Genomic DNA, 14,099 nt, shown 5'->3' on the forward strand with positions numbered 1-14,099 from the left:
CAGCTCATGAGTAGCATCATTTAACAGTAACTATTGAAAGTGGAAATCGATGTTTATTTCTAAAAGCATATCTATCTATGCAACCCTAATTTTATGCTACTATGAACTTAAAATTCTGAAGCAGCAWATGAGCTTACCAGCTTAGCTGAGCCCTTCACACTCAGGAAAACAAACCAACCAAGCAAAACTATACAACATACCAAGGAAGATCAAAATCACTCCATTGTGCTTAAAAGCAAACAGAAACCAGTACCGCTCGAAGCAGCGCTGTTTGAAGCAGAATTTGTTTTCAGGATGCAAGCTGGAAACAATGACTGGGAACACATACTAAAGCATAACTGCAAAATGTGGCTGAAGAGATGGAGTAAAGAAAGATCATCTGAGCTGAAGATAAATTGTATCTCCCTCCTGATGAGGGCTATCAATTTTCAACGAACTTATTTCCAATGATTGTCGGGGAACACGATGAGGAAAGAAATCAAGGACACAAAGAAACCGTGACAGTCTACAACTAACTCGAGGGCTAACGTCACATTCAAATCTTATTTTTGACCTTAAACAAATGCATCAAAATAGGGAAAGGTAAGAGAAAGTCCTGGAGAACAGAACATTACTCCATTCAGAATCTGTCACTCCTCTCCTACTTAGCATTTCCCAACATCAGCCCCCTAAAGTCATTTCAGACTCTAAGCACCAAAGCAGCTCTCTGTATAAATGCGCACAAAACTGACTAACATTTTAAAAAGCCTCAAAATAAATTTGATGTAGAGCAAGAGATCAGGAAATTTAGGAAATAGGAAAAAACTCAGGATGTGAGAGATGCATGCAGGCAATCTGTGTATATTTCAACAAAATAATCTTAACTACAGAGAAGGCAAGAGAACCTGAGAAAGGTAATGGAGTCCAATTTGCTACTTTTTTTTTTGAATTATTAAAGATACAGAACTACATTTGCTTGAGTCATAGGCAATTTTTTCACCTGTTTCATGAAAACAATTCGATAAACTTTGCCTTCTTCAAAACTAGAGAAAGTTAAATGACTGATTTTGCTTTTCAGGTAACAGATGCACATTACATTGCAAATTAAAATTCCCCTACTGCTTCTATACTGATKTATTTAATACAACGTGGTTTAATTAAGGAATAATATGGTTGTCAGCAGGTACCAGGCTTCTTTTGAATGGCAGTTTTTTACCTGCATGTTAGAAAAAGGAATGAACGGAAGATGACTTACTTTCCATACCTGCAAATAAGCAGATTTAGTTCCAGCGTGTAAAGTGGAAGTAAGAAAGTATATTCGCTAAGAAAGTGTTATGCAAGCAGCTCTGTATCTGTCCATTATTTGGATTCCAGCTCCAGAGAGCACTCCTGCCCACTGCTGAAGGGGCAGGCATTGAGCTGGCTGGTTTACTATTATTTTGCTATTCACCCAAGCATACAGCACATACAGCTGAAGCAGAAGCACCTTCTTCACCTTCTAGGCACAGCCCTGTAACTTCAATTTTGCTGGAGGGCAGAAGTGAGAAACACGGAGACAAATGCTAATCTAGTAGAAGAATGGAGAAACTAAAATTCATCATATCTGAATTGAATAACTGCTGAAATAAATGTTCTACTATTATTTTTTTTTCCAAATGCTCAGCTTTTGCCAGGACCAGATATACCTTCTTCCCTATAGCCTGTTTCATGTTTCCTTTTCTCCACAACAAAYACTGGTGTCAAGTGTCAGAATCAGGAGCTTGGTGTGTTAATCCGATCTACAGGGCTGCAACTGACTCCTAGTAACCTGTCTTGAGAAATCCTTGGCTCCAAGCTAGGTACCCAAGATCCATCAAGAGAGTTAAGGTACCTAAACGAGCAACTGTCAGAAACCAGCTGAACAGGGACCTGCCTAACTGTGTGAGATGAAGCAGTGTGGTTTAAAAAGGCATCCAGATCTGCTAGGGACCTCTGTACTGAATCTTACGATCAATGTACTTTTTGTTCTCTGGATAAGTATCTGAACCCCAGTGTTTGATGGGAGACTTGACCATTATTTAAAGAGGCAGTTCTCACACTTGAAAATACCAAAACATATTCTCTTCCTTACCTGTAAGTCTAAAATCAACCCAGCTATCTGATTTTGTTGATTGTCTATGACCTGGAAAATAAAATTGARAAAAGGTTTGAATCTCTTCAGCACCCTTTTAAAACCAACTAACAGATGTGTAGCCATAGGTTTCAAACGGCCACTCTTTGAAAACGTAAGTGACAAGAGAATTTTATTCTCACATAACTGGAAATTCATGGAGAATAAATGCACAGACCAGAAACAGATAGGTATTCAAAAGAAAACTGAATTAGCATCAAATGGAAAATTCCTCAGTGAAACAGTTATTCTTAAATAAAAAGTAAGAAATGTAGGACTGAAAGTTAAAGATGCCACCAAAAGCTAATTTGCAGACTAACCTTACTGGCTTTCTCATTCTTTTCTTTGAGACATTCATTCTCATTCTGAAGCTGTTTTGTGTCCAACATGGGAAGGCGAATACCATCTTCCAGGCATTTTTCTACTTTCTGCTGCAAGCTGTTCAGCATGAAAGAAAGAAAGAATTAAGTGTACTGACAGAAACCAAAAGTGCACTGTGTTCTAGTGACAAATTAGAAAACTGCACTGTCTTCCAACCGACACCATAAAACTGTACAAAGCAGAATCCAGCCTTGTGAATGAGCAAATCAGTAGCAGATGAATGATACAAAATCCTTCCCTGCTGGTCTGTATTAGGTTATGTGATAAAAAGCTCACCTGTGCACACCCGCAGGGGAGCTCAAAGGAGCAATAGCAGGTATGGGACCCCTATCATATCCTGCCCCAGCTACTCGCAGGTCCAGTGCAGGAGCAGCTCAGCCCATAAAAGTCCTCTCTCCACACACACGCGGGAGCTCAGAAACACACTGGCAGGGCAGGAAGCCCCAGTAACAACCAGTCACAGAAACAATCTCCTGTCCTGGCTCCTTCAGGGCTGGCTCAGCCCTTTGGACTAAGAGTGAAACCCAGCACCACAGGTCAGTAGGAGCTGTCTCCCCTGGGCCCCCTGCACAGTGTGGGGAAGTCATTGCCTCAGGTCACGGGATGCACTGGGGATGCAGGGGAAGAATACCTTGGGACTGTGCAAGATCTATTATGGGATGTTCCAGGAAAGAAACAAAGGTGGAGAAAGGGAGGGATCAAGGTGGGTTTATCATGAAAGAACATGGGAAAATAGAGAGATATGTCGATAAAAGGCATCAGTTCTGTGTAAACAGGGCTGGTTAATATGTTTGTCTGGTCATAYCCAGCACCTCATTAGTGCAGTTCAGCCGATCTTCTTATCCTCATTCTCCTTTTCTAACTATTTTCCTGGGTGAGGGACTCACTATTCTGTGTGTGTGAAGGTCTGAGTGCCAGCAACCRGAGCCAGACCCAGGGGCCCAGCAACTGGAAAGATCAGAGTGACTGAAATTAAGCACCAGCGACTGGAATGGCACCACAGRTGAGTGCCCCATGTCTGCAGTGCCAGCAACTGGAGCAAGTGAAGGATGCGAGTGAGGGTGTGATTGCTAATGAACATCAAGCTGCACCATCTGGTGGGTAGGTGAAGTCACCTGGGAGCCAGGGGTCTGTGTGTGGCTCCCAGAGTGACATCATGGAGGCAGTTGGCTATGAGAGGGACCAGGGAGTCCCAGCCAACTGCCAGGGAGCCACTGCAGTTTGGGGGCTGACTGAGACCCACTTGTATATGTGGCATGTATGCTTTTGTGTGGTCTATACCAGCAGCTGGACTGAGGCTGCAAGCCTTGGGGCTCGTATGTGCAGGCACCACCACTGGGTGGATCAGATATCTCAGTCCAGCTGCTAGATAGATCCATGTTGTACATATGTATGTATATTTATATATAAACATGTCCCACTAACAGATCTTTCACCTGATCAGCCAGAGAGGGGAACAGGGTGAAACTGTCAGTGCTGTCTGCATGCTGCGTTTGTCTCTCCACAATGATCAGGTAACTGGTCAGATGCATATGTACATATGTGCTGTATACATGTGTGTGTGTGTGTGCGCGCATATGGGTACCTACTGGCAATATATGCCCTCACTACTGTCTGGACCTGGGGATATGGAGCTGTGGCAGCCTCACTGCTATCAGGCTACTGGATGCACAAGCCCTAACAGTGTATCCTTCATGCCCTCTGGGACTGGCTTGTCCTGGGGGAGCATAAAGCCACTTCTGCCAGCTGCTTCCATATGAAGTCACGACCTTGACACCCTCTGTAGCTTCATTTAAGCTCCTAGGTGTAGCTAGAGCTTTTGCCTGCTCACCTTCACCTTCTCTCAAAAAGAAAATACATTTTATTAGCATTAATCCTGTTGCCTAATTTAGAAACCAGAGGCAACTCTTCGTAGGCTTTCAGAAAAGATAAAATGATCCCTCTAGATTATGGAGGCATGAAGAAAAAAGCCTTTCACTTGTAAGATGGAAACAATGCGTTCAATGCTTTGGCTGGCAAGGTGTCCCAAGCAGCTAGCCTTTCATCATGGAAACACTTTTAGACTGCTATGGCACGCACATTTACGCAACTGAGGGACACTGAACTGTAGCAACAACCCCATAAATTATTAAAAGTGATTCCCCCTGCTCTCTCTTTGTTTTATTATTATTTAAAATAAGCCTTTAAATAGTTCCCTTAATTTAACATATACCATAGTAATAATGTCTCAATCTCTCACCTGGAATCTCTTCATGGATATCTATTCCTTTTTGGTTTGGGTTTTTTTTTTTAAATAATTATTCAAGTTCAATGACAGCACACCACCTGCAGTTAAATCTCCCTGTAAACATCCCCCAGCCTCAGTGAAAAGGTAAGAAACAGCCACAATTTATCTTTGACCCTTCCCTGATTTTCCCTTCAGCTGATATCCAGGGAGCTTTTCTACAGTTCGTGACAGGATTAGTTACTAAACAGGAATACTGACAGCTTCCATACAGCGCTTCTTTGCTGCACATGTTTATTCCATCCTCTCCCTGGCAGYAGTCCATGATGCCATTGCAGCAGTGTACATATCTTTTTAAAAAAAAAGAAGATAGCAAAGAGTTTCTAGATAGGCTTTTCTCTGTGGCACTTGATAYAAATGGCACTTTGTTGGATTTTCTATTACATTACACTGTCATTTTGCACAGCAATATTATTTATGCCATGAAAAATCATTAGCACTGTAATAGATTAAGACTGCAAAAAAAAAAAAAGTGAGATCCTGACATTAGCTGGGAAAGTACATCCATCTCAGTACACAGTTCATACCTCTGCACTGTTGTGACCAGCTCTTTTTCTTTTTTCTTCTGACACACCAGTTGCAATTCTCTGTCTCTGCACTGTGATCGGGCCTCTCCAAGCTTCTTTTCTAACTCAGTCAGAGTTTCTTGGAGTTGCTTGTTCTTTTCTTCTATAATTTGCAGCTAACACAGATTAATTATTAGTCAGATACAATGTCACATTAACAGAAGGGCTTGTGGCAGACCACAGCCTTGTAGTTACTTTCTGTATAATCTTAGGCCCTCTTCACTTATCTGTGTATGATCAGCCCTAACATAGCTTTTTAAAACATTCATATACTTGTCTTCCTAAACAGATGAGAAAAATTATGTATATTGAAACAGTAAAACATTTGGCAGTAGACATTACAGAGCTTACATGTATTTCTAAAAATGTAAAATCAACTCTTTTTACCTTACCTGTTTAGTCTGGCCTTCTATATCATCCAGCGTTGGCAGGTCAGCCAGGTACTTTTCTAAGGTTTCAATTCGTCTCTGTTTTTCTTTATTTTGTTCAGACTCCTTCTGGCATTTCTTTTTTAGGCTGTTAATGTATCGGTCTCTAGTTTTAAGCTAGAAGAAAGAAAGAATACATATTTGATTATTGCAATGGAAAATAAATGTGCTTTGCAACCAGAGGCTGGTCATTCTGCAGGAACTGTACTCACAGCTACAGGTAAGGGATGGCTACCGCAGAACATAAAACCAAAAAATGATTCATTCTGCTTCATCCTGACAAATTCAAGTCACAGACTTGTACTGAACCGTTGGTCAGTCTCAAACCACAGTCACTGCACCTCTGCTTAGAGCACAGCATGTGTCTTGGGAATTGACAGTGTACCAATTCAATGCTTAAAATATATAACTTTTCAGTGTGGGTGTTCATGTGCAACAAATCATCAGGAAATATTTATTCCTACCTCTTCCCTTTGCCTAAGGAACAACATATTAACAAAGAGCCCCAAGAACTTCACCCAACTAGAACTGCAGCCAAAAATCTAACCTTGATGCCATCTGACAATTACATAAGGGCACATCAGAATGGAATAGCTGCTTTCTTAAACCAGCTTTTCTACAAGCATGTTAATTGTACAACAGTTTGCAAAAGCATATTTTTAATTTAATGTCATGATCCTACAATAACCAATCAGAAAACACACACTTGCATGCCTGATATCGACTTGCTTTATTGCCTAGAACTAAGAAAGAGGAAGGGAGCTGGAAAGAGTACTTTCAAATAAGGCTCTGATTTAATAGAAAACTCTCTTTCTTCAACCAGTGTGTAATAATTCACAGATAACAAACATTTGTCACTAGAGTAAACTTGAAATGTATTTTTATTTTGGTTGCTGGAGACGTGCATCTCACTGAGAAATGAATGTATGACACTGTCAATGTCAGAACTTAGTGATGGAGACTACAAAAAAGTTTAAATTGATACTACCTAAAAAGACTTTCCAGAAACAGTCTTCTAAATAGGCCAAAAAACTTAGGATTGCCGAAACACTCGAAATTTTTTCATCTTCTATCAGGATCTCAAAACCAAACAGAGCTTTCATGCAGGTCTAAAATCTTTCTGATTAGACAAAGCTCAACTAAAGCCCACATCCACTGAGGCAGAGTTACAATTCAGCCTTGATATTTTGCCACAATATCCTTCAGAGGCATTTACTTCCCCTGCAACTCCCTGCCTGCCAGAAGTCTTAAGACAACAGTATAAATAGACACACATAAGCCAATGTTGCAGTGCAAGAATTCCCAGGAGCCTGACCCTTACACTACTTGAGTCCCTTCCCTTTTTTTCCTCACGTACTACTAAGGATGGTGAGTGTGACTGTTCGAATACTCCAGTACTTTTGGGACACAGATTGCACTATTCCCAAATCTTTTCTTCTTCTCTTGCGTATATACCCTGAAGGTCCTCTCCTGCAGTCAGACTCTGCAACTTTTCTCCTTCTGTTAGCTAGAATGTTTGCCTAAGGATTCCTCCCTTTCCCTCAAAACTCCCAGCATCACCCTCATTCTCCTTTCATCCTCTCCCTCTACTCCCACACTAAAAATGTTTGTTCATTCATTCTTGTTCACTCTACTGAGAAGAACAAAAGCTTTGGGGCTTGTTTTTTCCCCCTGTCCATACACACTGCTGACTACTTTGTCAGGGCAGGAACAAAACAGGAAAGCTCTCACCTCCCAGCAATTAAATATTAAAAGCAAGGCCACAGAAATCATATGGGAGAACACTGCTACAGGCAATCAGTGCCACCTTACAGAAGTCCTTCATAATTATCCATAGCAGAGGAAGAATGAGGAGCCAGCAGTGTACAAGTGCCTGAGCTGAATCATTTCCAGCCCAGCAGTCAAATTTTCAGAAGAAATGCCCCAGAACTAAATGAGGGCTGCAAAATTTGGAGATGCCAAGAGGCACACACATGCCTGGCATAGGGAAAAGGAAGAATCCACCATAGAGGGTACTGCAGTATCTACCTTAGGAAGTCGCAAGGAGCTACCAAGGCTCCCAGTTAGCCATAAGAGAACATCTTTTTCAGACCCTCATACACATCAGAAGCCTAAATAAATTGCAATCACCTCAGCCCTATGCTGACTATACAAGGAGCCTCAGAAAAAGCCTTCTCATTTAGGCACCTGTATGATTCATCAGGTGGTACAAAAAGTCCCTCGGTACCATATCTGCACGGGGCAAAGACAGGTACGATGTCAGCAATGAGCACACAGCACTTCCATCTCTGCTGGCCCTGCAGTTCCTGAAAAGGAAAGCAGTATGCTCATCAACCGAATGTTAGAAACGACACAGCACTTCAGACCAAGAGGCTCTCTTGGCTAGTAAATCGTCTCCAGCAGTGTCCAGAAAAAGATATCTACAGCGGTGAAAGAACAGGGAAAGCATATTTTCCCAGACTCCAGTTTTCTCAGCTTGGGAACTACCCTGAGAGAGATCTGATCTCCGTGTACTCAGAATGAGAGCACTTCCGTGAACTTGCCTACTCTTCCCTTAAGCCCCTCTATACTCTTAGCATTCATACCAGCCTTTGAAAAGTCATTTTACAGGTTTGCAACTCTTCACATGAGGAATCAGCATCAACTCCTTTTGCTGGTTATGTATATGGCTCCTAAAAGCTTCATGTGATGTTTGCTTGTTCTTGTTCACAGGCAGATGCAGGGAACAGCCGATCACCCTCCACCTCTCCCTTGCCACTTCTGATTCTGCAGATTCCCCTCAYCCTCCCCTTAAGTCATTTCTCCTCCAGAGTAAAGACTTGATCATTTCTCCTGCAATTTTCTGAAGGATATCTGCCTTGTTGTTTTTTATCTGAACCTTTTCCAGTTCCACTGCATCCTGTTTTTGAGATGAGGGAGCTCTCACTACTGACAACTCATGGCCAATCAAATAGGAATGCCTTTTTCTTTCCCTCCACCTGCACCAGAATAGCCATGGCTTGTCCTTTACTGCCAAAAAGTTATCGTCTGTGTGCTATATTTAAATGCCACATGTTCAAACTCCAATACAGGAAATGACAATGTTGTTTGCAAAAATGGGGCAGCCAGAGAATTAAAAATTTATGCCAGCAACCTTCACCTGAATTTGTATGTGTTCTTTTAGGCAGGCTCTTACAGGCAAAGCTCACCTGACTGCTAATTTGCTTCAATTTTCTAGTGTTTCCCACTGCCCAGCCAAACCCTGTCTTTGGGCTGAAAAACCCTGTCCTCTTCAAAAAGGCAGGCRTTCACCTGGAAATACCCTAGCACAGCTATCAGCAACAATCCCTTTGATCAGTACAAAAATAGTATCTTTTGTTCCCTAGCATCAATCACCACCCAGGGACACCATGCCCTTTTGGCTTTGGGCTGATCTCCCTGTCAGCACGGTGGAGAGATTCCAGAGACGGCCGTGCCGAGGCTCACCACCCACCGCTGCTCAGGACCCAGCYTGCTGCATCCCTCAGGAGCATGGCGTGAGCCCTTCCTCCCTCTGCAGCCTTTCCTCAAATAAGAGGGCACTAATTCGACTACCAAAACGCATGTTCTCCCTCTCTGCCCACTCTCTCCTGCTCAGGGTACAGGAGGGATGGGGGTTTGAGGAGCGAAGCTGGACCACACAGTGAACGAGGCTCCTGACTAGAGGGCATCTGGCCAGCTGCTCACTGCCACACTGGCCCTCACCAGTGCCACCACTCCCAGCAGCAGTTCTTCCACAGTGAGGAACATAAACATTGAATGCTCACATGGGAGGAAGCAGCAGCAATCAATTTCTTACCGTTTCTTCTGCCTATCCTGACTGTTGCCTTTACTGAAAGGCAGACTGCAGGGCTCAAGGGGAACGGGAAAGCAGAATTTATGAGATGAACTATACTTTCTTTTTTTGCTTCCCACTTGTCACTTAATACTGAAATGGCATGACTCAGTGCCACCTGTAGGCAGAAGGCTGAGGTAGATGAGGCACCATCCTCTCCTCCTGCTCCTACTGCTTGCATCTGCATTAAGGTAAATCTAAGCCTAGCAGTAGGGCCCAGTGATCAAGGAGACAGTAACAGCAATGAGGTCTCCCTAAACGTTAGGGACTATTGCCCAAATGCATGTACTCACCTGCTAGAAATGATGGCTGTCAAGACATTCARAACTACCCTAGGTATTGCTTCAGCTCCTAAAGGAGCCTTCTTTGTCAAAACAATTCAAGTACACAGCTATCTAAGACCCCTCCCTTGTCCTAAATTAAATTTCACTTTGAACAGCTTAAAAAAAACCTACAAGTTGTTTATATATAATGAATAATTTACTATAATGAACATCTAACTATGCAAATTTTTAGACTTGGAGTTGAGCAGCTTTTCTTGAAAACAAGTTTAACTGATATATGTTTAAAACTGTCAGCACCAGGCCTGAAAATGAATATAGATCATCACTTCTTGTCAGTATCACATTAGTATATAGTATTACATCAGTATTTAGTATTAAGGACTCAGCTTTATTTGCTGCAATACCTACTACCAATAGCTACCAATTTTTCTRTCACAGATAAAATTTAGCTACCTTTTGAAAATATGCCAGCAATTCAAACATAGTAAGTTGCTTCGTACCAAACAAAACATTTGCTGCTGTAACAGCATCAAAATGAAACTTGAAACATGAAAGACACTTACTTTCTCTTCCATCTTCTTTTTCTCCTCACTAGATTTGTTTGAAATTTGCTTAAGAAATTCACTGAGTTGTAATTCCTTATTCTCAGCTGCTGCAATCTTCCGCTCGAGCTCCTCAAGCTGCGATGTTGATCTTTCTGAAAACTGAGGTTGCAATGATGTGCTCTCATACTGCGGTTGCTTATAAAAAAAGAAATAAAATAATCATGCAAGTGATCCCACAAATACCACTGTCTACTTCAGTAACACAGCAGAAAACACTTTTTCCACTGCCAGGAAGGGTGGAGTTTGATTTTCAAACGCTAAAACATGTGGCAACAGCATGTATTTCAGGAGTCTTTATATTTGGAACAGAAAAGAAGCTGGACATCTCTGCATTAACAATATATACAAATTAACATTGTGGGGCTATTTCCCTTGTAGATTAATGGAGGCAGAGAGGTATCTTCAAAAGAGGGTAAGAAAAGGGGGCAAGGGTGGGCAAACAAGGAAGAACTGCTTTCAAAACAAATTACTGCCCCTGAATTAACATACAAGCCCATAAAAAGAAAACCAGCCTGCAAAATGACTATGAATATACTAAAACAGGAGATGCTTGAATCTCACAGTCTGTTCTAAAGCAGAGTGCTAATATTGGTCAAACTTTAGAGCTACGATGGAGGTGTAGAAGGTTGCAGTGAGTATCATGAGACAACACAGTGGTAAAGCTCCTGCCTTCTTGTCTTGTCTACCAAAACTCTCCTGCTTTCCATTCCATGCAATAAGATATTACTCTTCTGCTTCCACTGCCCACAGAGAGACAAGCTCAAAGCAGAAATCTATTCCACTAGGGATAAAAAAGAACCTGAGATATACCCCACCAGACTTTCAGGTTCAAAATTCTTTTAATAACATAAATTGGTATTTGTAAAGAAATTAATCTGGACAGTCCTTTTTAATTAATAACATTCCTTCAGAAAAGTGGATGTAATATCCCTACTTATAATTTACCCATACAAACTGTTAAAGGAGATTTTCATTTGAAAATTACCTTAAGCAGGCAAACAAATCAAGCAGAACTCCTAAGACCCACTATAAACTTTTAAATTTTTTTAGATTACAAATGATGAAAAAAATCTACTGTTTTATTTAGCGTGTATTAGGGTATACTAAGATATGTACACTAAAATTTAAATTTCTGCAACATTGTTTCAAAATCTCAATTTAGACAGAATTAAAGTATTTCATAAAAGAATTTCTGGAAGCACCAAAAGCCAAACTTCACATTCCTATATGTCTGAGAAAATTCCTGAATATATATCTTCACATTGTGGCTCCACTTGAGTTTCTCTCCTGCCCTACACAAATTAGAGCCTTACTGGTGGCACAGCTGTGCCATTCCAAAGCCATAATTAACATTATGCAGAAGTATCACAGAATGGTTGAGGTTGGAAGGGATCTCTGAAAATCATCTAGTCCAACCCCCCCTGCTCAAGCAGGGTCACCTAGAGAACATTGCACAGGATCTCCTCCAGGCAAGTTTTGAGTATCTCCAGAGAAGGAGACTCCACAACCTCTCTGGGCAACYTGTTTCATGTTAGCTGAGATTCTGGTGCAGTATTTGTGACCAAAAAATAAAAGGTAATAAAAGAGAGACAGAYGAACTATTTCTTTGCAAATCTACCTCGGATGTTTGCTTTCCACATATCCTTTTATATATTCCTGGGTGCTGAGATGGAATCTGTGTACTAGCATAGGATCACAGGCACAGTACCCACAGTCCTCAAATGGAGRATTGATTGAATGATATTTGTGCTAGCTAGATTGAAACTAGGACAGATATGCCCAAAATATCACATATTTCTTTTGAGACTAAGATGTTTCCTAGGAGTACTAAACCATACCCTGCTCAGGTGTCTTGTGCAAAAGAGCTCTACTAGTCTCTATTTGAGTTTTCACATCTGTTACACTTATTTTATGGATACTATGTCCCCAGCATCCCTTTCTTTTGAGTAGCACCTGAGGGCTGTGCTGCCATTCAGAGAGACCTGGACAGGCTGGAGAGCTGGGCAGAGAGGAATCTCATGAGGTTCAACAAGGGCAAGTGCAGAGTCCTGCACCTAGGGAAAAATAACGCTAGGCACCAGTACAAGCTGGGGGCTGACCTTCCAGAGAGCAGCTCTGCAGAGAAGGACCTGGGAGTGCTGGTGGATGACAAGTAGACCATGAGCCAGCAATGTGCCCTTGTGGCCAAGAAGGCCAATGGTATCCTGTGATGCATTGGGAAGAGTGTTGCCAGCAGGTCRAGGGAGGTGATCCTGCYCCTCTACTCAGCCCTGGGGAGGCCTCATCTCGAGTCCTGTGTCCAGKTCTGGGCTCCCCAGGACAAGAGAGACATGGAGCTACTGGAGAGAGTCCAGCGTAGGGCTACAAAGATGMTCAGAGGGCTGGAGCACCTCCCCTATGAGGAATGGCCGCGAGAACTGGGCCTCTTCAGCCTGGGGAAGAGAAGACTGAGGGGGGATCTTAGCAATGTGTACAAGTACCTGAAGGGAGGGTGTCAAGGGGACGGGGACAAACTCTTTTCAGCTGTCCCGTGTGACAGGACAAGAGGCAATGGGCAGAAATTGAAGCACAGGAAGTTCCGCCTGACCRTGAGGGGGAATTTCTTCCCTGTGAGGGTGACTGAGCACTGGACCAGGTTGCCCAGAGAGGTGGTRGAGTCTCCTTCTCTGGAGATCTTCAAGGCCCGCTTGGATGCAACCCTGTCTACCATGCTCTAAGTGACCCTGCTGAGCAGGGAGGTTGGACTAGATGATCTCCAGGGGTCCCTTCCAACCTTACTGATTCTATGATTACCTCTTTCTCCTCTTCAAAAAACTTTAATCAGATGTTTTCTAATATTCCCCTCCTGAAATACTTCCTCTCAAAATATCCCTGTATACCTAGGTTACATGCACGCTGTTACAATCCCTCATTCTTACCCCGTTTTTATCATGTTTCAGAACAAATCTGTACAGAATATTAACATAAATTAGACTTCTGCAAATATAGAGTAATTATAACACTTATAGGATATTCTTTTCTATGCAAGTTACAGCTATWCAATTATACATCCATCAATAAATCATAAAAAATCTGCATTTTGGCCTGCAAAAAATAGCACRCATGCTTTCAGATGTCAATTCCTGCATACAGGAACATCCCACTAACAGAAAAACATCCACCCTACCTGTAAATTAGTCATGTAAGGTTCTTCACAGTTCACAAGATGGCTCAATCTTGCATGTTGAGCTCGTAACTCATTTTCCCTTATCTTCTGATGTAAATTGTTAATTTGCTGCTTTTGCCTGTAATACACAGATTTGAAAAGAAAGAGAATGTACTAGAGATTGAGATAACATAGGTCTTAATATTGGTACTTGAGAATACTGCAACAGTGCTGTTCAACCTACTTTTTCTCGCCCACGTTGTCAAATAAAGCAGTAAAAAATACTACATACAGTCACGTTAGATATTTCATAATCCTGGACCTTCATTACCTATGGGCCTTCTCCACTACAGCCAGAAGGAAATTCATCTAGTTTAACTCTAGAAYCAGACTCTTACCAGGATATGAACTACTAAACTATAGCT

General features: G+C 41.9%; 1 protein-coding gene across 1 annotated transcript in view; it reads right to left on the bottom strand.

The window, feature by feature from the left end:
• Window positions 1-14,099, bottom strand: part of CEP85L (centrosomal protein 85L) — a gene marked incomplete at its 5' end in the record, with an annotated part of 99,922 nt that overhangs the window by 10,066 nt on the left and 75,757 nt on the right. The window contains 6 exons of the mRNA XM_085318747.1: window positions 2,090-2,140; window positions 2,449-2,566; window positions 5,321-5,475; window positions 5,752-5,904; window positions 10,488-10,664; window positions 13,696-13,813. Of these exons, the coding sequence (XP_085174873.1) occupies window positions 2,090-2,140; window positions 2,449-2,566; window positions 5,321-5,475; window positions 5,752-5,904; window positions 10,488-10,664; window positions 13,696-13,813 (772 nt within the window). The remainder of the gene's footprint in view (window positions 1-2,089; window positions 2,141-2,448; window positions 2,567-5,320; window positions 5,476-5,751; window positions 5,905-10,487; window positions 10,665-13,695; window positions 13,814-14,099) is intronic.

This window comes from Rhea americana, unplaced genomic scaffold, assembly GCF_003343005.1.
Source record: "Rhea americana isolate MKP2758 unplaced genomic scaffold, rheAme1 scaffold_117, whole genome shotgun sequence".
Taxonomy (NCBI): domain Eukaryota; kingdom Metazoa; phylum Chordata; class Aves; order Rheiformes; family Rheidae; genus Rhea; species Rhea americana.